Source organism: Aquila chrysaetos, chromosome 10 (genome assembly GCF_900496995.4).
Source record: "Aquila chrysaetos chrysaetos chromosome 10, bAquChr1.4, whole genome shotgun sequence".
Classification (NCBI taxonomy): domain Eukaryota; kingdom Metazoa; phylum Chordata; class Aves; order Accipitriformes; family Accipitridae; genus Aquila; species Aquila chrysaetos.
Genome location: NC_044013.1, coordinates 27,843,927 through 27,871,699, shown reverse-complemented (window position 1 = coordinate 27,871,699; position 27,773 = coordinate 27,843,927). Strand labels below are relative to the sequence as shown.

General features: G+C 41.3%; 1 protein-coding gene across 4 annotated transcripts; it reads left to right on the top strand.

Annotated features, from left to right (window-relative positions):
• On the top strand, positions 1-27,773 carry PCCB (propionyl-CoA carboxylase subunit beta). Of its 4 annotated transcripts, none has more exons than XM_030027664.2 (15): positions 1-187; positions 1,967-2,086; positions 4,436-4,504; positions 6,400-6,456; positions 10,388-10,501; positions 12,121-12,231; positions 12,558-12,666; positions 13,607-13,727; positions 17,704-17,785; positions 19,935-20,058; positions 21,449-21,556; positions 24,713-24,813; positions 25,997-26,095; positions 26,320-26,413; positions 27,502-27,773. In XM_030027664.2, the coding sequence occupies exons 1-15, from the start codon at positions 29-31 to the stop codon at positions 27,621-27,623; spliced, it is 1,590 nt and encodes a 529-aa protein (XP_029883524.1). In that variant the 5' UTR covers positions 1-28; the 3' UTR covers positions 27,624-27,773. The 4 variants fall into 4 exon arrangements, with proteins under 4 accessions (XP_029883524.1, XP_029883525.1, XP_040982615.1 ...); XM_030027665.2 differs by lacking the exon at positions 1-187 and adding an exon at positions 252-368; XM_041126681.1 differs by lacking the exon at positions 1-187 and adding an exon at positions 409-509.

Genomic DNA, 27,773 nt, shown 5'->3' with positions numbered 1-27,773 from the left:
CGGCTGGCTGCGCTGGCTGGTTCGCGAGATGGCGGCGCTGCGCGTGCTGCGGCGGGCGGCGGTGACTCCGCTGTGCCGGGCCGCCTCAGCGGGCCGCCCGCCCTCCGTGCCCGAGCGCATCGAGGAGAAGCGCCGCGCCGCGCTGCTCGGCGGCGGCCAGGGCCGCATCGACGCCCAGCACAAGCGGGTGAGCCGCGGGCGGGGGCGAGACGAGCTCCTTCCCCCGCCGCCCCCACGGCGCGGCCCCGCCGCCGCCGGGCTCCGTAATGGGGCGCTTCCGCTTCGCGACAGGCACGGCGGGGAGGGGTAGTCCGAGTCGCAGCGGACGCCGGCCCGGGACCCGCTGTCTGCGGCGTAGGCAGGGAAAGGTAGGGGGGCTGGAAACCCGGGGCGCCTGGGCACAGGCCGGGGCGGCTTCGCGGTTCAGTTGGAGCGGCCCTTTTGCGGGGGAGCTTTACTGAAGTGGCGTTAAAGGCTGCGTTACCTGTTACTTCGGGCAGAAGAAAAGAGTAATTCATTTACTTCAGCTCTGTCGCCAAGGTTGGCTGTGGTGCGCATGCGTGAGGGGTAGCATAGGCAAAAGTTGCAACTTATGCCTGTCGCGGGATGGTTAAGTTCTGCCTCGCTTAACACTTCGCTGGGCTTGAAGACATACCATCCCGCGCAGCTTCGTCTTTTACACTGCTGTTACAAATCTAAGCTGATCTTCTAAGAGATGAGAGTAAAGAGCTAGAAGAGTGGAAGTAAGGCGGAGGAAAAGGCCGATGGGAAGGGTGGCAACAGCTGGGTTTTTAGTCTCATCTCTATTTTTCAGAATTTAGGCAATGCTGAGGAGGGTGGCAGCATAGTTTTCCTGTTTCTGTTTATTGTTTCTTGCTGGGGTGCAAGGACCCAGTGGTACCATGATGGGTTGTAGGCATCAAGGAGATAGTAGTAGCCATTCACGTGAAGACTACATGAATGATCCGTTCACCCATCAGCAGTTTCCCTCCTGCAGTTACGCAACATCTGAAGAGACTTACAGTCCCACTGAGTTACATCTGGACACTGACATACCAACATGCAAGCATTTCTGCATGTCTGGAGGTCTCAAGCATCTTACGTTTTATATAAATTAAACCTATGGCTTACATTAGTCTTTCCTGCATTTGTTGATTTTCATGAAGTTTTTGACCTACTGGTCAGAAGTTTTGTAGAGAAGCCGAGCTGTGTTTTAATGTCATGTTGAGGTGGGGTCATGCCATCCCCTGAAGAGGGCAACCCAGTTGCCCTGACCTTTGCAGGCAGATGCTTACCTGGGTTGGAAATAACACATTTTTTTTGGAAGGTTAAGATAAAAAGAACTTTACAATCATTTATTACTGCATGGCATCATTAGTACTGAGCAAGGAACACGTGTATCTGGTCAATTGATTACGTTCTTGGCTGTTACTCTACTTTTGCCCATGCCAGTGTCCAGCAGAAAAAAGAACAAAAGGATTTCGTCAGAAAATCCCTGTGGGCTGTCATATTTGCTTTTTCCTCTCATTTGCTGCAGCCAAATATCGAGCATGGCGAATTGAGCCTTGAACTGTTGGTAAGGACTGGTTTAGCTGTGGAAGGGTTCCATGTTTAAGAATAGAACAAAGGCCTTAATAGCAGCATTCAAATGTGTAGGCAAAAATACCTGTGATGCTATTATAGCTTGTTGAAAAGACTCTGAGATTTTCCTTTGTCTTGTGGTAGTGCTGCTCCAATAGTCAGTCGTCTTTGCAAAGCTTTCTTTTCTGGCTTGCATTATGTTTGTTTTTAAGGAAGATGATCACTATATAGGTTTTTTGCAGCTTTGGGGGCATGCAGTTGCTTAATGGTCCAAATGTAGCAGATCAAGAGAGGCTATGTTTGTTTAAGCTACATCCGCTGGTGGTCAGTAAACAGAGCCAGAACTACCTAACGGCTATATTAATTGTTGCTTGCTCCATTTCAGGGAAAGCTGACAGCAAGAGAACGAATTCTTCTGCTGTTGGACCCCGACAGTTTTGATGAATATGACATGTTTGTGGAACACAGATGTTCTGACTTTGGGATGGACTCTAGTAAGAATAAGGTAGTTTTATTTCATGTAACTCTTGTTTCTTTGTCCTCTGCTGTTTAACCAGCCAGGTGGTTGAAAATAGGGTCTTCCGTTCATGTGTAATTTCTTTTATTAATTTTTTTCTTTTTTTTTTTTTGTTTTGCAAATTTCCTTTTATTACTTCCAGTTTCCATTTAACAGTTTACATGATTTACTTTTCCATTGTCTAAACTAGATACCTTTTTTAATAAGGTCACCTGTTTTGTTCAAATATCTCCCCAGATATTGTCTTAGATTTGTATTTTAAATAACAGAGGAGACTGCAGAGCTTTGTAGTTACAACTTTGTCAATCAAGTCAGATATGAAGAACAAATATGGGTAGATACTTCTGCCTCCCTACAGGTAATGTTATACGATGAAATAAGTCTGATCCATATTTATGCCTGCCAAGCTATAGTAATAAAATCCTATAGGCCTTAAAATCAGATGTGTTTGGAAATTCAAGCATTCATACTGGTCCATTAGCAAGTTGCAGTCTGCTTGCTTATGCAGTTTTCAGATATATGGCCATGTATCCTAAACCAACATGGTACATGAGGTTCATCACGTAGAGGGGCAATCTATGGCTCCCCAAAGTCCCTCACCATAACATTGATGCCTGATAAATTACTACACGGGAAGAGTATTTGGTTGCAATTTAATACAGAAAGGACCAACAAACATGCTGGGATGTGTAGGTGGCTAGTGCAGATGTGCCTGTTCAGTGTTAATCTTCTGTAGCAAAAGTCCCTGTTTCCTGTGGAGTATTCTGGGTTGGGGTGTGGCGAGAAGCTGCTCCATATCTGCCACTGCTGAATGCTGTGTACAATGACTACAACTTCTGTTTATGTGGTTATTAAACCAGTTCATCGGTCTTCATTCCTTAAAGTTGCAGGGCTGCTTCCTATGGATGAGGGAGATCAGCAGCCTTCCACCATGAGCAGCTGGGGCATTGGGAACCTGTAAAGGTGTAGGATTAGTTTTTGTTTCAGTAGCCAGGAGGCTGATGGGACTTCGTGCTGGGAAGGATGACATGCTAGACCTTCTCCCCTCAACGAGTGTATGAGCAAACATCTTTGCTTCCTTAAGGAATTTTTTACTCTTTTCCCTAGCAAACTGAAATAACTGCTATGCTGCCTCTCGTCATACTCCTCAATGCTACATCCCACAGTGCTGATAACAAATTACTGTTCCCAAAGACAGGAGGAGTAGCAAAGTCCTGATAGTGACAAGAGGGTTAATTTTTAACTTGTCCTTCAGAATTCACCTTTCTGTGAGCTGCAGATAGTGTTTACAGAGTACAGTTTCACAACAGATGACCTAACCATGGCCAACGAGCTGGAATATTAGTTTAGCATTGAATTTCTCTGAGTTCCTGGAACTTTCTGAAGGTAGGGTGAGATTTGTACTCACATCCAGGCCACTCTACAGGCTGCTTGGACTTTTAGGAGTCATCTGTGTGAGTCAGTGGCTGGAACTACAGGTGTGTTTCCTGCTGTTCTGTGTGCCAAGAACCAAGAGTTGGTAGAACTGCTGTCTGTTGCAGCCTGAGAAAAGTCCCCAGACTGGTATGACCTTCCTGAAAACAGATCACCTTGAGCATAAATGGCCCTGAGAGTGGGCCCTGCACAACATACTCTTTTTTTTTTCCTTTTTTTTTTTTTTTTTCCTTTCTTCTACCAAACAGCAAAAAGCATTTAAATGCCTGGAATTCCTTTATGACAGCCCAGTGAAGTTCCTTTTCTACTGTTGTCTTGAAAGACTTCTAAATATTTCCTTTACTAAAAAGTGAGACAACATTGATAAGCAGATTTTAAGATTCACAGGCTCCATTTTCTCTTCCATCTCTCTCTTTTTCCCTTATTTACAGAGTGAAAAATAGGACAGGTCACACTGAAGTATTTGGGGTGACTGTAGTTATATTTTTTGACCTTTCCAGGGTTGTTTTTTTCCCTGTATCAACACCTCAAGAAAGGTTTGTGTGCTGTGTCCATTCTTTCAAAAACATCAGCTGGTCTTAATGAAAGATCTCCTCCTGTCTCGAAGGACATGATTTGCCTTAACTCCAGATGTGCTGAAATTTGAGGGGAAACTGTAAAATTCACTAATCTTTACACTAATGCGCAACTAATATGTGGTATTACTCCAGTTTTCCTTTCCAGGGCTGTGGGAAATCTTTGTAGAGCTCCCACTGCAAACATGATAGACCAGTCCTTTCAGAGAATCAGTCTTATGCTTCAACTTGGTACTCAGTGTAAGTTTGTGGGGTTTTTAGCGGACGTCATTGCTGCTTTTGATTTTTTTAAAATTTTTATTTTTAATGAATTTGTTTTCTACTGCAGTATCCTGGAGACAGTGTGGTGACGGGCCGTGGGCGGATTAATGGAAGACTGGCTTATGTTTTCAGTCAGGTATGGTTTTGCTTGTTGTTTTTTAAATAGCATGAACTTATCCTTTGAAATAAATTCACAATAGTTCAGTGTGACCACGTAGCAACGTACCTCTTTACCTTTCTACCAATATGCATAAGATAGACATAACATTCTGTGGGAGGAAGCAGGGCACCTTCAGACAAGAAGCAGCAAAAAAGCATTTTTAAAAACTTTGTTGGGTGATAAATGCAGTTGTGACAAGGGTGAGATGAAGAGAGTGACGAATGCAGAGCCAGTGGTAATGTTTTGAAAAAACAAACTGTTATTACTTCAGTGTAATATCATTGGATATTGATATGCTGAGAGACTGGAGGAGTCCACCCCAAAACACGTTTTTGCTAACCAAGAAGTGAATTAATGGAGAAGTCACTGAGCGCTGTGTGCTTAAAGCAATTGCAGGCTTTGACTCTGTCCCTGCAGTTGGATGTCCGTGGGTGAGCTCCTGCAGGCCTGTGAAGACCTGCGAGTGTCAGTGGAGGGCTTTGCAAGTTCTGAGAACCATCTTCTGGGTTTCAGGCTGCAGAATGGGGGCTGTTTGCTGGAGATGTCCACTGGAATTGCAGTGAGTGGAATTCTCATGACAGAGGGCACTTGAGCAACCTTGAATTGTTTCCGAGGTTTGAACTCTCTGATGAGTTGAAGGGGTTGTGATAGGCAGCATATAAATAGAAAGATAAAATATACTTTTTATGTTAAAATAAAAATATTTTAGAGGAAACACCATAGGTAGAGATTTATCTTGGTTAGCCTTAACACTGTGGAAGAAAGGTTTTCTTTCAGATCGTTGGTAACTGCTTCTCTGTTCTGGGCCACAAAGTAGCCTTTGTTCACTTTGCTATCCTGGCCAGAATGATTGTTGCTCTGTGACCTTGGAGCAAGTTGTACACCCTGCCTTTTTTGTCTTGGATATGTAGTTCTTCCAAGGAAGGACACTGTTATGTGGGCCTGAACATAAGACAGGAACCGAACACAGACCTTAATTTGAGAAGAACAGAAGTAGAGGGCAGTTTTTATATTAAAAGAATTTAAATGTGCCCCTTCATGACACACATCTCGTTTTTTTGTATTTATATTTAAAGATCTTTTTCCCCCTCCAAACTGAGCTGCCACCAGAGATGTTCTTTCTTTTTTGGTTCAACTGCTAGTCATAGTCATGCTGTTCTCTGTCCACACAGTTTTTAGGGCTTCTTTGAGAGTAAGACTTGGTGGGAATGCATGAGAGAAACTCACCAGAAGTTGGCTCTGGGCTCTATTGGTGCCAGTAGGTGTTAATATCCCCTTTTTCTTCTGGATCAGTCCCAGGGCCTCTGTTGCTTGTTAAAGATTTTGCTGCTCAGGCCTAGGGGTAGCACCAGTAGTCAGTTTTGGCTGACAGTCCCCACAGCACCCATAAAAGAATGATCAGCTCTTGGAGCATAAGTCATGAATATAGAACAATGGCATATTTTCAGTTCTTTATTTCTGCCTGATTGCAGGCATATCTTACTGCTGCCCCTTGCAGTGGGACCCTCCTCACAGTTGAAACTTCTCCGGACTACTTCAGTATTGATGATGTTGATGGAAGAGGAACATACATTTATAGAAAGAGAGAATGTTTCTGTGAAGGAAAAAAAAAAAAAGCAAATGAGACATAGTAATTTTGTGATTTTTTAATATGGAATCCACTGACAAATGTGTCAAAAGGATCTTTTTCTTTGTAAAGGAGGCTTGGATTGAATAGGATTGATCTGTAGGCTGCACTGAGGGAGCCAGGTTGGTCTGGAGCAGCATACCAAATACAGAGCATTGTAGGATTATACTGTTTACTTGCAAAATTTTACAACATTTTACTGAAATGATTCTTTCCCTAATCTGAAAATTTGTTTTCCCTCCAGGATTTTACTGTATTTGGAGGCAGTTTATCTGGAGCTCATGCCCAGAAGATCTGCAAGGTAATATTTCACAGGAGAAAATAAACCAAAAAATTGTCAGTGTCCTTTTTTCCATCTGTTGTGTTAATGACTCTGGAGAAAATGATTTGTGACTGGCTTTAGTGGACTCTGGCGTATGTCAAGGCAACCTGAAAATGCCTGCCTCCTCATGTCAGTTAAGATGTGAAAGCACAGGGGAGCAGAGCTTTGGAAGCTTTTCAAATATAAGAGAGCTTTTCCAAGTAATATACACTTTGTTTAGATTAAGTTGCCTTTTCTACTGTGCTACAAAAGACAAGAGAGACTTGCAAAGTACAAAGATAAATTAACTAGCCATTGTCTACTGGAGAAATGTGAAATGACTTGGGAGAAACTTCTATAAACAGTGCTATGTAGAAGTGTGTAATATTTATAAAAAGTAAATGTAGCAAGTAAACAATCTGAAGATAAACATTTTTACAACTTGGAGGTCACCTTGATACTCGGAGCTTCTGTTATTAGGCACTTGTGGCTATTTATTCTCATTTGTCTGCTTGTCTCACTGGAAAAGCTGGTGTTTGAATCCCAGGGCTGGGAAGGGCAAGAACTTTGTCATGCATGAGTGTTCAGTGGTATGGGCTGGTGAAAACTTCCTGAATTTTCTTGCTATGGAATCAGAAACAAGGTTTTTGGTGTGCAAGGCCTTTTCTCCTGATGGAAATAACTACTTTTTTGGCATAGGCTCCTTAGTAGTGTGGACGTAGAAAACTAGAAAACATGAAGACTTTGGGCTGGGTAACAACTACTTGACTTTACCAAGTTGTGATATTGGGAAAGACTTGATATTACCCTTTCACATTGGAGCTTTGCAGTGTCTCTCTGTGTTGGGGAGGGATGTAATGGTACTGGAATATTGGGATGTTTTCTACTTTTTTTTGATCTCTTATTTCTAAAGAAGCAGGGAGAGTGCTGGTAGCAGAACTAGAAAAAAATGTGAGTCCTTCCTAGTTGGTATTGGCATCAATGTCAGTGTGTCCTGATTTCAGCTGGGATAGAGTTAATTGTCTTCCTAGTAGCTGGTAGGTGTTATGTTTTGAGTTCAGTATGAGAAGAATGTTGATAACACTGATGTTTTCAGTTGTTGCTAAGTAATGTTTAGTCTGAAGTCAAGGATTTTTCAGCTTCTCAAGCCCAGCCAGTGAGAAAGCTGGAGGGGCACAAGAAGTTGGGAGGGGACACAGCCAGGGCAGCTGACCCAAACTAGCCAAAGGGGTATTCCATACCATGTGATGTCACATCTAGTATATAAACTGAGGGGAGGGGGGAGCTGGGAGGGATCTCCGCTTGGGGACTAACTGGGCATTGATTGGCGGGTGGTGAGCAATTGCACTGTGCATCATTTGTATGTTCCAATCCTTTTATTATTACTGCTGTCATTTTATTAGTGTTATCATTGTCATTGTTTTTTTCTTTTCTGTTCTATTAAACTGTTCTTATCTCAACCCACAAGTTTTACTTCTTTTTCCGATTTTCTCCCCCATCCCGCTGGGTGGAGGGGAGTGAGTGAGCGGCTGCATGGTGCTTAGTTGCTGGCTGGGGTTAAACCATGACACAGTGGTAGGCTCCAAAGTTTGAAGGCTCTGGATGCATCAATTGCTTTGGGGCTCAGAGTCTTTGAGGCTGCAGCTTGGGCAGTGGAGAGCTCAAAAAAGACTGTCTGCGTAGTGTATCTGTTTCACTTCTCTTAGTTCTTCTTGTTGGGCTGAATTCTGGGAAGCAGAAATCTGTTCTGAGAGAGAGATCATCTTGGCTCCTGCAAACCTTATCAGTGGCTTAAGGGATGTAAAATGTCATGGAACATGGAAGTGAACTTGCTCTCCCTTAGCTGGACTTCCCTGGAGATCTGCCCGTTTGGTGGTAATCCTTTCCCATTTGGGATTTTTTCCAGGAGTTGCAGAGAGGTAGCAGTATTTGGCATCTTCAGCAAAGCTCCAAGCTAGGTAGGTCTGGGCTACAGATTGCCTGTTACTTTTGCAGAAGAGCCTTGTGGTCTTTCAGACCACATTAAATACCTGCAATGGTTTCCCTGAAGCAGCAGAGATTCAGTGTGGCTCTTTTGAGAGTAACATGTGCCCACTTGTGGTGGGGAACACTTTAAAGCCTTTGTGTGCAACTGTGATGTCATGTTTCAAGACAATCGTTGAGTCCATGAGATGAAGAAAAATGTTTTTGAGACTGAATCCTGAAATGTTCCCTACGAATACTGGTATGGTAAAAAAATGTCTGGTCTTAAATATATGGACACGTTTTCAGTAGTCTGAATGGTGTTCTAGGAAGAACTTCAGTGTCTGGAAAAGCCTTGAAATAAATAATTATTTCATATATAAAGCCCTGGAAAATAGCAAAATGTGTCAGTGAAATTGTTTCACTAACCTGTCCTGATTGGTTGACAGGCCTCCTGGAAAGAAGCAATAAATGTCAACTCAACTAATTTTTAATAAGGTGTTTGATAATGGCTTGTATAGCATTCACATAAGCAAACAAGACCACTTGTGGCTCACAGAGCCTGTTTGCAGTCCACACAGATGCTTTTAAAATGAGGGATTGTATTTAAATTTTAAAGTCATTCTGTAAGTCTGCCACAGCGATATTTCAACTTTTAAATGGACATCCAGGCGCAAAGCATGAAGAACCCCTGTTTTACTTTGAATGACTGCATGTAGGAAAAAAACCACTTTAGAATTGTACAGAGAGAGTTGTCACCGATTCATGTTCAGGCTGGAATTTTGGTACTGCTGGGATACTATTGATTTGAATGGGACTGAGTATGCTTACTGTGTTTCTAGGCAATGTAAAATTCAAGGTTGATGCTGCAAGCACTCTGAAAGACAGGACTGAAGTTTTAAAAATCTTAGTAAATTAAAGATTGTCTGAAATAATATGCAATTCTGTAACAATAGTTGAAAGGGCTAATACGAGGCAGAGAAAAGTAACTTTGAAATTCAAAATGGGGATTGACTGACAATGTGTAGCTTTACGGAAAATTATTTAGGAGCTAAAGCAGATCTTAATGTTAAAGCAGATCTTAACGTAATATGCCAGTGCTGTAGTGTTATGAAAATGGCAAATATTTTACTGGGATCTAATACACAGGAATATTTTATGTAAGGAATGTAAGGAATTCAATCCTCCCACTTAAGCCTATGCTGGGGTACTGCGTATGATCTTGAGGCAAGTACCAAAAATGATCAGAAGGCTAGAAAATGGGACGTAGAAAGAACAGTGTGACTCAATTGATGGTGTTTGGTCTAGAAACACGAAGGGAAATATGAAGAGCGAAGGGAGATGTGAGGTACTTGAATGTTTATGAAGGTAGAGGCAAAGAAGTAGTTAATTGCTCTCCCTGTCTACTATATCAAGAAAGAAGCAATGTTTCTAAATTTCCGGAGGAAAGATTTAGTTTAGTCTTCTTGAAGAACTTCTAAGAAGGATAATCAAGCATTAGAATATACTCTTTAGGGAGATTACACACTTGCCACTGCAATAAACTTTTAAGATCAGATTAGACGTATGAAGGAGTGTTTAAGGTGCAGTTGAGACCTCTTATGAACAGAGAGAGATTGGACCTTTCTGGTCCAAACTCCTGTGATTGTGTCACTTAGCACAGGGTTTGGATAATGCAGTGTGAGTATGGAGTGCATGGCTAGTAAGGCAGGTAAATATTAAAGGACATGAGAGGGATTAAATGTGTATCTTTTAGCCCCTACTCTGAATGAGTCAAAACATGATATCCCAGTAAGCAGTTAGTGACTGTGGTAGTCAATACAAATAAAGGAGAAGCTGAGTGGTATGTAGGCAGTTTGAATTCTGGCACGTATGGATTTTTTTCTAGGGGATGTACGTTTTGGGGGTTGGTTGCTTTGGGGTTTTAGCTTAGCTAGGTCAATAATGAGGAGTCTGTATTCATCACCAGGTCATGGATCAAGCTGCCATGGTTGGAGCACCTGTGATTGGGCTGAATGACTCTGGAGGAGCCCGTATCCAGGAGGGAGTGGAGTCCTTGGCTGGCTATGCAGATATATTTTTGGTAAGTAGGCTGCTGTATGACCAGGAAGCTTGGCATCCACAAAGATGGACAAAGTCTTTCTTTGCTCAAGTTGGTGTTTGTAAGTAAACTTTTAGGTTATCCATCATCCTATTTCAGGCAGTGTTACCTGCTTGATAAAGCAGCATATATGAGGGCTTGTGAGACCTGGACTGTCCTTTTGGTTTTCTTCTTGGCTTTGGGCACATTACTGTACCTCTTAGTTTCATTTACCCATCTGTTAAACAAGAGTAGTGCTGAGCCTTGTAAAACACTGTGATCCAATGCAAAGCTCTGTAGGCCTTGCACTATATGGTGAGCTTTGTCATAAGAATGAATTTACTTAAAACAGTTCTTTTAGGGTTACTTTCTGATTCACACTAATGTATAGATTGCCCGTGTTGGGATGTAATTTCTCTTGTGTGTTTATCCGTGTGTCTGAGACAGGTGGGCATGCTGTAGTTCAGAGGGTGTTTTGTAAGGCAACTGATGGTTGTGATCCACCACCAGCTGTCCCGGTGTCTCCTCTGAAATACAGACATGTTAAGAATTTCACACAGCAGATTTGTTTTCAATAGGGCTGATAAAGGGTGAAAGATTTCCACTGCAGAAAGGGGGACTTAAAGTAATTCAACCACTATGCACTTGAAGAAAATGAGAAACTTGGATAAGAAGCACCAAGTGCCTGTTCTGTCAAGACGGTAGGTCAGTGGGGAAAAAAAAGGTGAGAAAAAAGAAAGAGAAAAGAAGATGCAAATCAGAGGTTTCTGTTCAAAGAACAGTATGCAGGACAAGGGAACCTGTTAACCTTACCGCTTGGGGACATGCAGTACTGATTGGACTGGTGAAAATTTTGTATTTCTACAATATTTTTGTGGCTAATGCAAAAAATTTTCCTCTAGACACACTACTGATTTTTTTTTTTTCTTTTTTACTGAAATGACATTATGTTATATGCCTGCCAAAACACACAGTTTTAAAGTAAGTGCACAAAACATAAACAGGATTGTGCTTTCAGTAGGAATGCGAGCAGGTGGGATAACAAGTTAGATGCTAACAGTCTTTTGGATTAGTGCAATCTGGGATGATGCAGTCGAACAGTTACAGAAGTCAGTTGTAATCCAGTTGAGCAATGAGCAATGTAAACATTTTTTTGGACAACATGCCATCCATATTGGTGGACAGCAGTAATTCATCATTGTGTAAAACTCAATCCAGTGCAGAAGTCTGATTTTAAAAGAATCAAGCTGGTTAGTAAAGCTTGCTTCTACCTCTGAGCGATAGCGTACCTATGTGTTCAAATTTCAGGTATATACACTTCTTACCACTCCAGGCTCTGAAGTTTTTGCCCCTGCAGCATCTGTTGAGGTCGCACATTCCATCTTCCTTTGCAATTATTGCATGGTATATGAAATCAAATGTATGGGAACAGAAAGAAGCAAAACAGTAGCAAAGAAATTATTTTGGTTCTGTTTGCATCAAGACATTCTGTCCAGGTATTTGTCTCCCAGTAAATAAAGCAAGCTGTCCTCTCCTGTTTGTGATTGTGAATTCTTACAGAATCTGTGCATAGACTTAAAGATGCACATTTTTGGTAAAACTAGATGTCTGTTCTATTGCAGAGAAATGTTCTGTGTTCTGGGGTAGTTCCACAGATCTCCCTCATTATGGGCCCTTGTGCTGGTGGAGCTGTGTATTCGCCTGCTTTAACTGATTTCACGTTCATGGTGAAGGTAAGGGTGGATTATATCCTGACCTGCTGCTGCTAACATTGCTTACATACAAACTGACCCCACGTGAAGGTTTTGTTTTTTTGAGATGGTATCCTGCTTTGGATTAAGCTGCTTTTTCATGAAAAGTCAAGAAAAACTTTCCTAAATAGCGTGTGGGTAACTGCATTTTTAATGTAATGCATTAAGGATTTTTAAGAAATTTGTCCCTATGTTCTGCTGTTTTCTTATTTTGGGAAAAGACTCTAGAGACTGTGGCTTTTCCTTAAGTGCTTTTGCAGCTTGGGTCTAGCCTGTACCGTGTGGTTTTGCTTTTTTCCCTCCCACAGGATACATCCTATCTATTCATCACTGGCCCGGATGTAGTTAAGTCTGTTACCAATGAAGATGTCACCCAAGAGCAGCTTGGGGGTGCGAAGACGCACACTTCTGTATCTGGTGAGAGCTGGGTACTTTATGTAACATACTAATTGTTCATTAAAGTAAATGACTTAGTTGTTCTAGCTGAACAGCTGATAGTCTAATACAGATTTTTTATACTCGTGAGTGTCACTTGAGTCTAAGTGATAAAACTCTACTTAAGCATAGGATCTTACTCTTTATAGGGCTCTCTTGCTGGTCCTTTTTAGTAATGGAAAACAAAATAGGAAAATGGGACTGTGGGAGAGTTCTGGGATTTGGAAGAGAAAGTGGCAAATCCACAAAAGATTCTAGAAGTGGGAAGATTATCAGAGGGCAGGGCTTAGCAAAGCAGGCTTGGCATGGTGTGGGATTTTCTGTTTGTTGTCCAGAAATCTGCATGAGTTGAAAGATTCTTAACAATCCCTTGTTTGCTTACTAACATGATTGATTGAACCTCTTAACTATAAACCGAGTGGCAATGTGAGATGAAGTGCTTTTTTCTTTTCCCCTCTGGGAAAACTTGGTGACTCATGAATCTTCTTGAGGCTCAAAATGACTGTGGGATCTCAAATTCTATCTGAACTGAACTGGTGATGAACCAAAACCACGTACTCAGACACTGCTCAGATCCAGCATTTATAAAAGAACTTGCAGTCCAAAGCTTGAGAGCAGCACAGCAACCTGGATTGAATGCCAGAAGGCTGGGATCCAGCTAGGTCTGTGACAGCTGATAAACCAGTTTACAGTATTTTAAATATGAGATGAACAATCCAGACCTGTTAAGGAGGAAGTCTGATACGGCCACACATTTTCTAGATATTTTCAGCTGGTCAAATTTGGTGGCTTAAAACTCCTGATTGTTACTAGCTCGGGTTTAAAAATTCTTGCTGTTACTTCTTTGTATCTTTATTGGTACATACTTGCAAATGAAACCTTGCAAAATAATTTTAATAACTGCTTAACTGTTTCTTTCCAGGAGTCGCGCACAGAGCCTTTGAGAACGATATAGATGCTCTACTTAATCTCCGAGAGTTCTTTAATTATTTACCTCTTAGCAACCATGATCCAGCTCCAGTCCGTGAATGCCATGATCCCAGGTAAGAGGAGACTGGCCAAGATCTGTGGTCTCTGTCCACCAAATTTCATGGCTTCTCTGGCTCAAGGGGTGTAAAGAAATGAGTGTTTTGTGCCTGGGATCTTGGCTGATAATTCTGCATTGTGGTGTGTGAATATGGGAAGTGGTTCAACATGTGTGTTTACATACATGTTTATCAGTGCTCACTGATAGATTTAATTTTTTTTAATTTTCTGAAAGCAATGTTATGCAGGCTGTGTACAGAATATGGGGAAGAGTAATCTCTGTACAGGTATCACAGTCCCTTAAAACAAGTGAGCAAGGCAGAAGATGGCACAGTGAACAAAAGTGGGGAGAACTTGCCCTCCTTTGTCAGTTCATGTGTCTGTTGGGTAAGTTCTGTTGGTTAAGGTTAGAGGTGGGGAAGCAACAAGGAGCCAAAGTAGGCTGAAAGTTTTGGGTATTAGGTACTTGTCTGTCAGGCTCAGTGCGTAGTTGGCAACGTAACAAAGGAAGGACTTGAGCCCTTTCAAGACGGGAAAAACAGCAACCGTCTGGACTTTTATCAGAGAATTTTTCCAAGAGATAGAGGGACAGCCAGAGAGCCAGCACAGGACTGTTTGAGTAGACAGCCTTGCTAGTGGTGTTAGAGATGGAGAATGTCAATGGAGTAAAAGCATTTTGACCTGAGATCCAGCTGCACCCCCAGTTCAGCCCTTTCTGCAGGGAACCCCTAAGAGGTTGTCGCCCTCTGTTGCACGGGAGCAGCCCCTGAATTTTTTCCTTTCAGTTCTACAGATGTGTGTGATGTATGTCTTGCGGTTCTTACACACATGAAGATTTTAACTTGTGAGTTGGGAAGCTTATCTTGTCTTCATGCTTCGCTGTTCTTTGTAATGTCTTTGAAACAATTTGTTTGGGGAGGGTTTTTTTGGATCGATTTTACAAATCACTGCTCTGGTACCTGAAATACATTTTTCACTATTAGCAAAATAAATTTGCCAATTGCTTTTAGAGAATGGTCAGACAGGTCCGTTAGAAAATATTAGGACCAGTAACTAAGATGTTGATCTTTAAGAGTTTATTGAAGGGGAAGACTGTTCTGGGTTGATAGTGACAAACCAAAGCAAATCTCTTCTGTTGTTTGGTAAATTTTGGGGGAATTATCTCTGAGGTTATCATGTTCTTTCTAAGCATTCAACAGGTTATTTACCCTCTGTAACCCCATACTAGGATATTTACCCTCTGTAGACTTGAACGTGATATCTTCATTTCATTAGAGAAACAACAGTCCATTATTTTTAATCAATGTATCTTATAATAGACAGTTTATTTTCTTGTGAGCAGCTGTCAGTTACGTTGTAGCTACTAATGTGTAAGAGAGTAGTTCTTTATTTTCTTAAGGGAGACATCTTTTATGTGGCACCAGATATATTATTAGAGGATCACAGTGTAATAAATGCTCAATAATTTGTACTAAAAACTTCAATTTAGTAGCCTTTATACATGTGAAGATAGATCTATTTCTTAAATTTTCCTAGTTTTATAGCAGCATCTCCAATATTTCTCCCATTTGTGGTCTTAATGCTTACATTGGTAATATTTCACCTGGACATAGTGACATCTTAATAGACTCCTTTTACTTTGAATTGATGTGTTTGATCCTTACCATTGCTCCAGTTGAAGCCCATTCCTCTAGAGTAATTTCTTTCTTATTGCATCATTTTCACACCACAAAAAATTGCTCTGAATAATGCAAATTAAATGTAACATACTTTTGTCTTCATTGTTAAGTCCAGAAGCTGGTGGGTTTTGTTTTGTTTGTTGTTTTTTTTTTTTTTTTTTTTTTTTCTCTCGGTAGGTGGGTTCTTTGTGGTGTTGAAAAATGTCAGTCCTGGTTGCTGAAACTTCTGTCGGTTGGAGTTTTTGACATCAGTAGCCTGGGTTCTAAAGAGTTAGAAGGTTCCTTATAGTACCAAGTTGACTAATGGTGAATATGTCCTCTACCTTTTGAAGGGTGCCTACTTCATTGCATTTGGTATATTCTATGGTGCGATTTTACCTTTTTGTGTCTTTGACTATAAACAAATTTAGTTTCTTCTAAAGCCTGAAGTATGCATATAAATTTCTGGAGGAGGTTATTATCAATTATTGGTAACCAAGTATAGTTTCCCTTTTGTATTGAATGAAAACCAGTATCAATCTGGGTGACGGTGTCTCCAGCTGTCGCAGGCTTCAGATGACAACTTTGATGATGAGCAGCAGTTCCTGATAAGTGGGATCTGTAAGAAAGATACTTCTCAACCTCATAAGTCCAGTGACTTTGCTAGCAAGCTCCAGATGTCCGTTATCTGTGATGATTTGAAGGAGATTTTGAAACTTGTGATATCCTGGGTAATGTCTTCATTTTGATGGTGGTTATTCATTTTAATGTCATTACAATTTCCCTCAGTACTCTACAGCACTGTGAATTCATGGGAGCAATAATTTCATTTTTCCACTTTCCTTATCCTTTGGGATACCACAGGTAACAGACAGAACTTAGAGCACATTCATATCTACTGTATGGACAAGAAAAAGTTTTTTCTGTAGCCTGGGGTTTAGTATGTTAAAATTGGTTGCTTTCATTAGATTAAGGTTTCATTATATCATTTTATGGAAATATGTGCATGCAATACTCTTAATCATGTGGAAAAAATACTTGAAGTGTTGCTGTCAGTTTTATTCTATTAATAGGTGTATCTCCTACCCTCTCAGCAAGGAGATGTGCCTCTCTCTAGTCACGTGTATGTGAGGGAGCACAGAGACAGCCCTGGGGCTTGCATTATTAGTTTTTGCCCAATTTTGACAAACTGCAGATCACTTCAGTTTTAAATTGGATTTCTAGAGCCTTGTGTTGTCTTGTTTTAAATGCACTAAATCACAGCATTGTTAAAATAGTAATTCAACAAGAACTCCACAGAAACACCATTTATAACAAAAATAGATCAGTATTTTTATGGAATAGCACAAATATAATACTCCCTGAAGTCTTCTCAGTGGTGACTCATAAAAATCGACACCCCCCCATTGGGGCTGTGAATGAATCCAAAGACCCAGTGAATGCTAACACTTGCAGGTCCCTAGTGAAGCTAATATGATCAAAGATAGAGGTAAGTGATAGCATCAGCTGCTAATGGGGAGGCAGCATTTTTGTTAAATGTAAAGCTCCACATGAAGTGCATCACTGTGAGTTAAGCAGAGTAACAGTAAAGATTGTTTAAACAAAGCTGTTAAACTGAAGCAGCTGAGAGCGAACGTGCGTTCCTCACCCACGAATCTCTGCTTGTTTGGTGGCAGGGGAAATAAGTATGTAAAGGTTTCCTATGGTTAAGTGTGTTTAAAATCACAAGCGCACAACGCGGGCAGGGAAAGGATCAGAGCTGTAAATGTGCAGTGGATCCAGGTATGTGACAGGAAACATTGCTCTGCCATTGGGAGAAACCATTTTGCCCATCCAGCTGTGAGGACCTGCCTAAGCAGGCTCTTCTGCTTCTGCCACTTGACACTTGTTCTACCAAATCTTTTTCGCCATGGCTGAATTGTGCGCCCCAGTGCAGTGTCCCAGGTGCCTCCAGTACCCCCTGCAGCCCGCCGTTTGTCGTGGCTGCCTGCCTGCTTCTCGAGTTCCCTGCCGATACTCTGCCTGTGTCGTGTTGGGCTCTTCCAGTTAAAGAGGAGAAGTAGTATTTCCAGGAGATGGTTCCATAAGCAGAGGTGCCTGTAGAAGAGATGTCTCCTTCAGGAAGAGGTTGGCCAGGCTTTTGTCCTCCTGGCCTATGAGGGCTGAGTGGCCTGAGGCACAGCTGGCGGAGACGAAGAAGCCTGTTTCTTTTCCCCATACTTGGGAAGCAGTTCCCATCAAGTCTCTGAGAGGTGGAATTGTTTACCTGCGTTTTTGGTCTTGGTGTTCATCTGATCTGTAAACATTGCTGCTCATGCTTACTTATTTTCTGCAGTGACCGTTTGGTTCCTGAGCTGGACATGCTTGTCCCAGTTGAATCTACTAAAGCCTACGATATGCTGGATATCATACACTCTGTAAGTCTGCTCCTGTGAGCATTGTTGAGATTAATACAGATATGTTATATTCTGTGTGTAAATAACTGAAAGAAACCAATAGAATGGCACTGAAGATACATTTTTTTAGTCTTCACAAGTCACTCTTTTTACCTGTGTAGTAGCTGTGAATAAAGGGACAACAACAACTGCAGAAAAAAAGATTTTAGCAGATCAAAGGAATCCTAGGATTTGTTTTCAGGATACATCATCTTATGCTGTATGCATAACTGTACAGATGAAAGATACTGGAAATCAGTTTTCTCTCTGGGGTCGAAATCCCCTCCCCCTCTTGTCTTGAGTTCTATCACTTGCCCCCCTCCCTGCACCTTGGTACTACTGTCTTGAATTCTGTCACTTTTTTATAAAAGGTAATAAACTATATAGATGCATTCAAAGATTTACCCATCTCTATTTAGTGTAAGAGACAGTTACATACAGGGACAGTACAAGAATATTTTTTTTAATTACAAGTCAAGCACTCGGAAGCTTGGAAACTCCAATGTTAAAGTTTCATTAAGTGAGGCAGATCTCCTGGGAGGGTGGCAGGGAAGGAAACATCTTACTGTTTTTTAAAAAACCTGAAAGCTAATATTGCAATGTATAAATAATGGAGGTCTTATTAAAGCAGCATAGGCAGTGCTGGTAATTCTCTTGCCTGAGTACTTCACTCTTCCAGTTTTAACAACTCAATACATTACAAGTGCTTGGGCAGAGAACATGGTTGTAAAAGCAGTTTTATCACATGAAACTGTTACAGCCCCCTGTAGAGCACCCTGAGGGGCTGAATTTTGAATATTAAAATGTCCACCTGCTGCTTCTACCCCTCAGATGTTGAATGGCAGATGACCCAGGGTTCTGAGGTAGATGATGAAGCTAGGAATAACTCCATTTCACAGGCAGCACACAAAAATGGGGGGAGTTCAGCTGTGTTTGTAGGACCTTTACAAATGTCTCCTTCACTATTTTATTTCACTGTCTCTCCCCGCACACTCATTCAGCTAACGCATTTGAGTTTGCAGCTGGCTGCATTTAGCCTCATTTTAGTGGAGAAACCAAGCTCAGGATGTTTTTAATCTCTGGATTCTTCCATTCTGAGTTTCAGTACTCCCTGTTCCAAGTTAAAAGGTGGCACTTAAAAAAAAAAATTCTTAAGTGAATTAGGGAAAGAAGCCCCAAACCCTCCCACAGACTTTGAGACATATTAAGGAAAGAAATAAAACTACTTTAATAATACTTTGATTTTTCACAACTTTTCATTTGCCTCAGTCTCAGAAATGACTGGCAAACTGCAATCTGTATAGGCAAAGTTATCATAAACAGTTGAAAACAAGGAATTCTAGTAGAAAACACTAGGCAGCCATGTATAGGTGTCGCTACTGCTCCATGTATAATTATGATCTCTTTTGAACATGTGAATTTTGATACTGCTTTATACACCAGTGGATGTCACTTTGCAGAGCACAGGCTGGAACGTCAACCCCAGAGAGAAGCGCAGCTACCAAAGGTTCGTGGTTCCGGATAGCTGTGTTTGATGTAGTGCCTGTATTCCTCTACTGCAGATCAGAGCGTTCCTCCGTTCTCTGCTGTACGCACCGTCAGTGACTTTGGGGGAGGTGGATGCAGCAGTGTGCTGGACTGGCCTCTTAATAAAGTGCTCTGAACTTGCAAAAAAATAAGAGTATCTATTAAATGTGTCATTGAGAGTTTCTGAGCTCCATGAAGGACTGTTTGCTTTTTATCGCTGGAAATCGTTCCTTAAAAGTGTAGTCTGCCAATAATTAAGTTGTGAGAAAAGTTCTGAACATCTGATCTGAAGTTTTAATTTGTTATAAGCTAGCAAAAAAGGCTCACGACAGAGGAAATGTCATAAAGATGTTTTCTGATGGAATGCTTAAGTGGCAGTTTTGATAATGAGTGTAGCACTAGTTAATTCCTGGAATGAAGGCTGCAAAGAAGACTAGAAGGTTTCTTTCTTCCTTTTTTTTTTTTTTTTTTTAAATGCTGCAAATTCTGAAATGTTTTAGAAGTTCTGATACTAACATAACTGATTTTGTGTTTGCCTGTGTATATAAATACACATATATATGTCTGTCCTCATAAGGGCTCTGCCTAACTCTCACCCTCACAGATTGCTGATGAAAGGGAATTCTTCGAGATCATGCCTTCCTACGCCAGAAACATTGTTGTTGGATTTGCCAGGATGAATGGACGAACTGTTGGGATAGTGGGCAACCAACCCAAAGTAGCATCAGGTTTGTACGAGTCCAGTGTGAAACTTTTTAACAGTGTTTGTGCCTCCTCTCTGTTTTGTTTTTGGGGTTTTTTTTTTGTTGTTTTTTTTTTTTTTTTTCTTCATGCTTTGTAAGGCTGTCTGGCTATGGGATTAACTGTTTATGTTTTGTATGGCCCTTCCACTCACTCATACTCACTATGGTTTTTTCTACCATGTTCTTTGTCTTGAATCTTACTGTAATGCAGCTGTGACTTTGTGAAACTAACTGAAAACCAGTTAATTTCTTTAGTGGATCAACAAGGTGATCTTGCTCACAGGCAAGTAGACTGCTGTATCCAGCACAAGAGTGGTACGAGCATACAAACACGGTGGGCAGAAGACCACCACGTACTTGGCAGCAGCCTACAATTAAGTGGATTAAGCATAGTATGGAAGCTGCATACTTACTTCCCCAGCATTAAAATGCCTAAAACTCTTCTGTAGGTGAGGTAACTTTTTTTTTGTCAACTTGCAGAACAATGCAAAGCTTTCAGATATACAAGTGTGGGTCTCTTGACCTCAAATAATTTAGATATGAAGGTACAACATGTAGCTATAGCTAAGATCACCCTTTTTAACTGTTAAGGGATTTTGCTTTCTCTCCTTAACCAAGTAATTTCTGAAGTGACTTTCACCAATCAGAACTTTCAGTGTTGCTCCTTGTTTTTAATTTTTGTGCCTTTTTGTTTGGGAAGATGCAGTGACCCAGTATGATGTTTTATTCTTTTGTAATCTTTACAAGATATGACTGTCAAGACAGGCAGCAGGTTTTAATACTAGTCTTCATTTGATATTCTCAATTTTAACAAAGATTTTTACTGTTTCACATAGATGCTTTCACACAAAATGTGTTCCAGTTTAATATAATAGCACATAATATAATTCTAAATGGCACTGAAGCAGAGTTTAAAGACTTTGCAGTGTGTTTACCAAAAATGCTCATCTTTCTCAAAATATTAGTGAACCATTTAATATTGGTTTTGGTTTTGTTTTTTTTTAAATGGAGAACTCTGTAGCCTTTCAATACAACTGATCTGAAAAACATCAATAAAGAGAAAATTACAGAAAAATATTTTAAATTACAAGAATATAATTAAACTGCTAGTTTTTAGGATAGAAAGTCTCTACAGACAGCAGTCAGAAAAATGAAATGAGTGTCTGTTGCCTGTAGCTTGTACTCTAATCTTAGTTCCAAACCAGCAAAACTTCATGGCAGATTATCTCCACATTATCTGCAGATAAGCTTTTTTGTTTTGTTTTAAGATGACAATACAGCTAAAATAAAAGTGTGATTTTGAGGTTGCCATGAATTATGGCCATTAGTAGATCACTGGAATTGTTAACACCTTACTGTGTTTTCTTAATTTTAGGGTGCTTAGACATAAATTCTTCTGTGAAAGGAGCCCGCTTTGTTCGGTTCTGTGATGCTTTCAACATACCACTGATTACTTTTGTGGATGTTCCTGGATTTTTGCCAGGTATGCCTTGCTATTCTATTTCAGATCGCTGCAGGGTGGTAGTGTTAAAAACCCATTTTAAAAACTCTGTGAGAAGACCTTTACTGTAGTAGCCTTCAATAAGCCAGGTTTTGAAATCCCACTTTTTGGGACTCTGTATTCTGAGTACAGTAATCATCTCAAAAGGATACTGAAATATGCAAGAAATTGCAGGAAAATGAAGTAAGTGCCTAACTATGCCACTAATGTTGCTGTTGGTGTCTTGTGAGATCACAAAGCTTTGCTGGACTTCCCTGAGGAGAGGGCCGGTTCATGCAGTAAGTCAGTGCTGAGATGTTTAGCAGTCTGATAGAGATGCTGGGATGACCAGTTTGCCAGGGCCACGTGTGTGCATGTATCACGCTCTGGAAAGCTCTGTCCTACTGTCTGGGATCCCAGCGCAAGTGCAAAGCTGTGACTGTGGCCAGTCCAAGAAAAAAACCTGTGTTCTCTGGAGATGCTGCCCTTGCCATAAATGACACGAAAGTTACACTGTTTGCTTTATTATAATGAGACTCTCTATCCCTTTAAATGCTCAGCTGTTCTGTTCAGATGCTGTTTTATTTATATGCCTATATGCTGGTTTGTGTGGTACCAGAAAGCCCTGCAAAGACTGCAGCTTCCGGAGAGGCAGTGGCACGCACTCCAACAGGCTGTTTCCAAGCCCTCTGGACGGGATCACAGGAGAGCGAGAGCGTTAGCACTGCCGATTCCTCTGTGGGCAGGGAGGACACTGGGCAGGCAGCACTAGGAGTGGCAGCTAAGGGCACCACGAAGATGCATTCCAACAAATCTGCTCCGCACTGGAGTTACTGAACTCATACAGGCCCAGGTTGCTATCCAGGCTTTGCTGCAGCAAGAGAAACTGCCTCATCCGCCAGCTTCATCTGCTGTACTTAATGCCCAAATGTGTAAAAGGATGAAACTATAGGGGAAAAAAAAAAATGTCCTTGGTTGCCAGTGATGTAGTTACACACAAACCCCCTCCCTGTACCTTTGAAAGCTTAGGTTCTTTTATGCTCCAAGGCATTTTTTCAGATAAAAATGCCCATGATTTAGAAGCTTTGGGTAAATCAGTAAGGAAAGGTCTGCGATTAGGCAGCATAGATTCTATGAGCTGTTAATGTTAAAATGACCTATTAGAAAACAGGTTGTGAGAGGAATATGAATGTTATACTGATAAACATGCTCAGTTTTTCATACAATTGAACATAAAGTTAAAACTGTTGTAGGAACCAAGGTTTACAAAGCCTCTACAGCTATCAAAGCACCAAAATGTCACTAGTCAACATTCCAGTTCTTATTTTAATACAATGTATTTGGCGTGTTTTAACAAGGCAATACAGAGGGCATCAACAGAACCTCCCTCTTCTCTCTTGCCCTCTCTCCTTTCTCTCCTGCTGTAGACAGACCCTCCTCATCTGACGTTGACCAAGCAGCAGCTTAGATCACTTCAGGGGCCACTACAGGAATCTAGATTTGGACAGTTGCTGAGAATTCAAGAACAAAGCTATTTCCATATAGCCAATGAAAAGTAGTAACTTAATATTGCGTAACAGAATGTTGGTTTGAAAGTAGGTAACTGGAGGGTAAATAGAAGTAGAGGAAGCTGGAGAGGAGATCTGAGGCTTAATAGTGATCCTAAACTGTTGTATTTTAAGGAGTTTGGCAACATTAGTACATTAGCATTAGAAATTTCAGATTAAGTAGTAAATTCTGAGGGTGTTGATCACCTCATTTCCCTGTTCAGTAGAGAAGTCTGTCACACTGGCTTACAGGTGTATGAAACATTTCACACTGTTAGTGACCCAAACACTTTAAATAGCCCCCAATGTAATAGGTGTGCACAGAGATGACATTTAAGGCATTCATATCCAGTAGCTGGATAAAAACACACATTTAAAACAAGTCTGGGACTCAATCTATGGCCAGAAAAGAGTTTATGTTAATTGGCCATGAGTGACAGTGTAAATAGTTCAAGTAACAGTTGAACTGAGCTTGCTACTGTGTTCTAAGTGTGAATTAGAAACAGAGGCTGTGACTAGATCAGAGGGTCTGTGAGTGCTCCCCAGCTGCTGGGTCTAGGCCGAGCATCCCAACTGTGGTCAGACTGCTTCTTGGGATAAGAAGATGTGGCTGTTTGCTGCTGCTGGGAAGGTTCTGCAGGCTTGACAAGTCCCACTGGCTGGAGGGCAATGCAAGAACCAAAGGTGAAATTGCTGCTGAGAACAGACATTCGTAAGTGTAGGCATAAATTACTAGACACTCAAATTACACGAGGGGAAGCATTAAAGTCAAGCCACCAAACAGACTACCAAATAAGTTATTAAAAAAAAAACCTCACAAAAGAGCTTTTACTTAACCTCTTAGAGTACTTTTAATCGATTTTTTTTTTTTTTTTTTTTTTTTTTTTTTAATCTAAGATATTATCTCAGATGCTGAAAGCGAAAGTCAGTAGGTGGATAAACTGCTAGAAAGCAATTGTGGAGTTATATCCAGTGGTCTGAAATTCAGAAATCCTATAAATAAAGTCTGTGGGATTGCTGTTTCCCAGTCAAGTCAGCTGGGCTTGTGTTTGGGACAGAGCTGTGTTGAACATCCTGTAACATGGATGACTTGCATTTGTATCTGCTGCATATGACCATTCTCCAGAAGCACCTGCTGTGAGAATCCTTATAGAGGAATTCATCCATCCTCTGTCTTCTAAGGCCCATCACCTTGGGCTTGCTTGGAGGAAGACTAGGATAGGTCTTTGGTATGGTAGCCAAGCTGCCTTTCAGTACAGTCTAGAAAAAAAGGGAGTTTGGAAGAGCAGGGTTCTGGGGAAGTGAATTGAGGTTGTGTTCTTTCACTGCTAGTCACATTTGGACTCTTGAAAATGATGTAACTGTATTTTGTTCCTAGGAAGATACCATCTGGTGAGTGTTACTGTTCTGTGACCTTATATACAAATATACGCTGCTTTTGGTGAGAGATTTTTTGTAGAGTTGCTCAGCATCTTAAGGAGAACATGGCGTAGCTATTAACAGTTCTGGTGGTTGTTAGGTTTGCTGTGGGTAATGGATGACAACAATTGCCAAACTGATATGGGGTTTTTGTGAATTCCCTGGAGTGAAAACAATTATTTGTCATTTGTAGGTACAGCTCAGGAGTATGGTGGAATCATACGTCATGGTGCGAAACTACTGTTTGCCTTTGCAGAGGCAACTGTGCCTAAAATTACTATCATCACCAGAAAGGTAAGTTGGCACAATTACATGGTGTTCTTTCAGAGTTCCTGTCTTCACTAGTAGCAATTTTAGTTATCCATCTGTCCCACTTCTGCTTTCTATCGTTTTCACATCTCCATTTGTCCCATCTGGTAACACCTCTCTGTGTTGGGTTACAAGAGGCCATTTCTTTTATTCTCAGACTATTACCTCAGTTCCTTCATTCCTTTTGTCTCTGCACTCCTCTGAAATCACATGTTCCTGCTCTCTGCTTTCTCCCCAGAATGCCTTCAGTCAAGTGTTTGTCTTGTCTCACTGAGGACATGCTACCTGCCTGCACACAGCTAATCCTTGCGATCTTCTTTCCCTATTCTTGCCACTTCAGTTTCCTTTTCCAATACCGGTGCTGATTTTGTCTATCTTCTGCTGTGTCTGCAGATTTAACGCTCGTGTGGTTTCTCTTCTTCCAGATACTTCTGCTATCGTCTACTTAATTTTCTTCCCTTCTCTTTTTTTATAAGGTACCTGACCACCATGCTGCCATAAGCTCTGGGGACCTTTGGGGTCCTAAAAGGCTTAGCTTTTTTTTTCCTTGCTGGTCTGCCCCTCCTGCTTGTTTTTCTGATAGGCTTTTGACTTATCACAGCAAAAAGAAAAAAAGAACTTTACCTCTTTCTGTCCCTTTTCAGAAGAATCAGAGAAGGCATATTACCATCCTTTAATTCCCAAGCTTGCAGCCTTGCTGTAGTTTTCAGTAATGCCTTGAAACGGACTGTGCTGCGGTTTGCTCTGCAGCATCTGTTCATCACTGCTCTCTGGACCACTTCCAGTACCAGAGTGGAGCACTGCAGAGTCCAAGCAACTGCGTTCCCTGGCCAGGAGATTCCAGAAGCATGCCGACTGGTTTGTTTGTGTGTGTGTGTGGGGTGCAGGTTGAGGCCTGCTGTGCCAGATACACAGTTCCTCTCTACCTGCCATCAAGAACGGTCTTGGTTACCACCAGCCCCCTTCCTTGCTTTTTTATGGTTCTAGCTGCAGAGGCTTGGTCTAGTCTTAGGAGATTGTTGTAGCAAAATGGAGATGCTTGTGCTCTTTCAGGTAAAATTTAGCCTCGCTTGCCTGTCTTTGGAATAGTAAAAGCTGCAAGAGGAAGGTAGGCTATTGCTGCTGCGAGGTCACTTCACACTAATTAATCTGTTGGTTTTTGTTCCAGGCCTATGGGGGTGCCTATGATGTGATGAGTTCGAAGCATTTAAGAGGAGATGCAAATTATGCCTGGCCTACTGCAGAGGTGGCAGTGATGGGTGCAAAGGTAAATCCAGGCTGACGCTCATGCTGGTGTGCAGCAGCCATCAGCGCCTTTATAGTGCCACAGAGGCAGCTGAGCGAGATGAGGACAAGTGGTATTTTCTCTGAAGCAGCTTACCTGAATGCACATTTGTATACTGTGGGGGCGGGAAGGGGCTGGTAAAGCAGACTGCCTTCTTCTGTACGGACTGAATTACTGTCACCAACCTGCAGACTTGATCTTTCTAGGGTGCTGTCCAGATCATTTTCAGAGGTAAAGAGGCAGATGCAGAGGCAGAATATGTGGATAAGTTTGCAAACCCCTTTCCTGCCGCCATGAGAGGTATGGTTATCTCGCACATTGTGTCCTCTGAGTTTGCCATTGCACATAGATAAATTTGTAGCTGCTAATGAGTAAGTTATTTAGGCAAGATGTTTGTATCTGAATCAGAAAGGTGATGCTTAACCATAGCTTGTGCCTGTGATGGAAAAACACACATAGACAAAAAAACATCTTCAGAAGGAAAGAGGCTGGTGAGATGTGGGGACTGCACTGAAAAGCATCTTTTCAATTTTGTAGATACTAGAAAGCATCTCAAAACTCAGCCTTTTCCTTAAAAGTACAGGTGCTTTGACGATCTGTTACACAGTCCTAGATGCAAACCAGTGGCCTTAAGAAAGGGTCAGTCCAGTTCAGTGACGTTCCCCAGGACTCTTCAGGGTGAATTTTTCCACTGTTTCTAGTTCTAAATTTTACTTCCAGCTTTAAAGCATTAACTGTGCTCTAGAAGGCAGCTCTGTAGGCTCTGGAGTCAGCTCCCTCTGTTTCCAGTTTCTGTCCTCCAAACTCTGTTGATTGGTTTTGTACTTCATTTAAATCCCGTTAATAGTGCCACAGAGCTGGGAAGACTTAGCCAAGCTGTTTTCCCACCACTACAAACAATATGTACAGTATTGCTCCCTCTGGTTTTGCAGTAGGCTATCTAATATTGCTGTTTGAGCCAGAAAAACCAGATTCCTGCACGTGCAAAGTCAAGGGATGTCTCTTCTAATCAACATTTCTGAACCTTTAAATTGGACTAATAGTAGCAGATGGAAGGAGAGGGTATGTCTAAAACTTTGCACTAACAGGTGCAGTACTCAGTGAGTAAAGCCCCCTCAACATTTTTTGGCTTGCTAACTTTTGCAAAAATTAAAAAAGCAAATGTTTCTAATTTAAAAACTATTGACACAGGAATATTTCCTTTTCAGGCTATTTTAAATTATTTTCTTAAGTTAATTGGTAATTTGTGAACTCTTTATTCCAAATATTGTTTTGATTTTTCTAATTTACATTATAACCTAGATAGAAAGAAGGCTGAGAGGCAAACACCTCATGGTTGGTCAGGGGAAGGTTTTTCTTTCTTTTTTCTTTTTTTTTTTTTTTTACAGGGTTTGTTGATGATATCATCCAACCTTCGACCACCCGCGTGCGCATCTGCCATGACCTAGATGTGCTGGCTAGTAAAACACAGTCCAGTCCCTGGAAGAAACATGCTAATATCCCGCTGTGAGTGTAAGCTTGGCCGTGCTGGAAGACATGGCCATATTCTGACCACAAATACTCTGTGTTTAAGTGGAGGTCTGCTTTGCAATGGAAGTATTTCTTTTCATTTTGATTTTCCTAACAACCATCAATAAATCATAGTACATATCTCATTTAA

What these genes read in the sequence shown, in the direction of transcription:
- PCCB (XM_030027664.2), top strand. Translation starts at nt 29, where the DNA reads ATGGCGGCGCTGCGCGTGCTGCGGCGGGCGGCGGTGACTCCGCTGTGC. An exon ending in CCAACCCAAAGTAGCATCAG is followed by an intron (nt 20,059 to 21,448) that starts GTTTGTACGAGT and finishes TCTTAATTTTAG; the next exon opens with GGTGCTTAGACATAAATTCT. An exon ending in TTACTATCATCACCAGAAAG is followed by an intron (nt 24,814 to 25,996) that starts GTAAGTTGGCAC and finishes TTTTTGTTCCAG; the next exon opens with GCCTATGGGGGTGCCTATGA.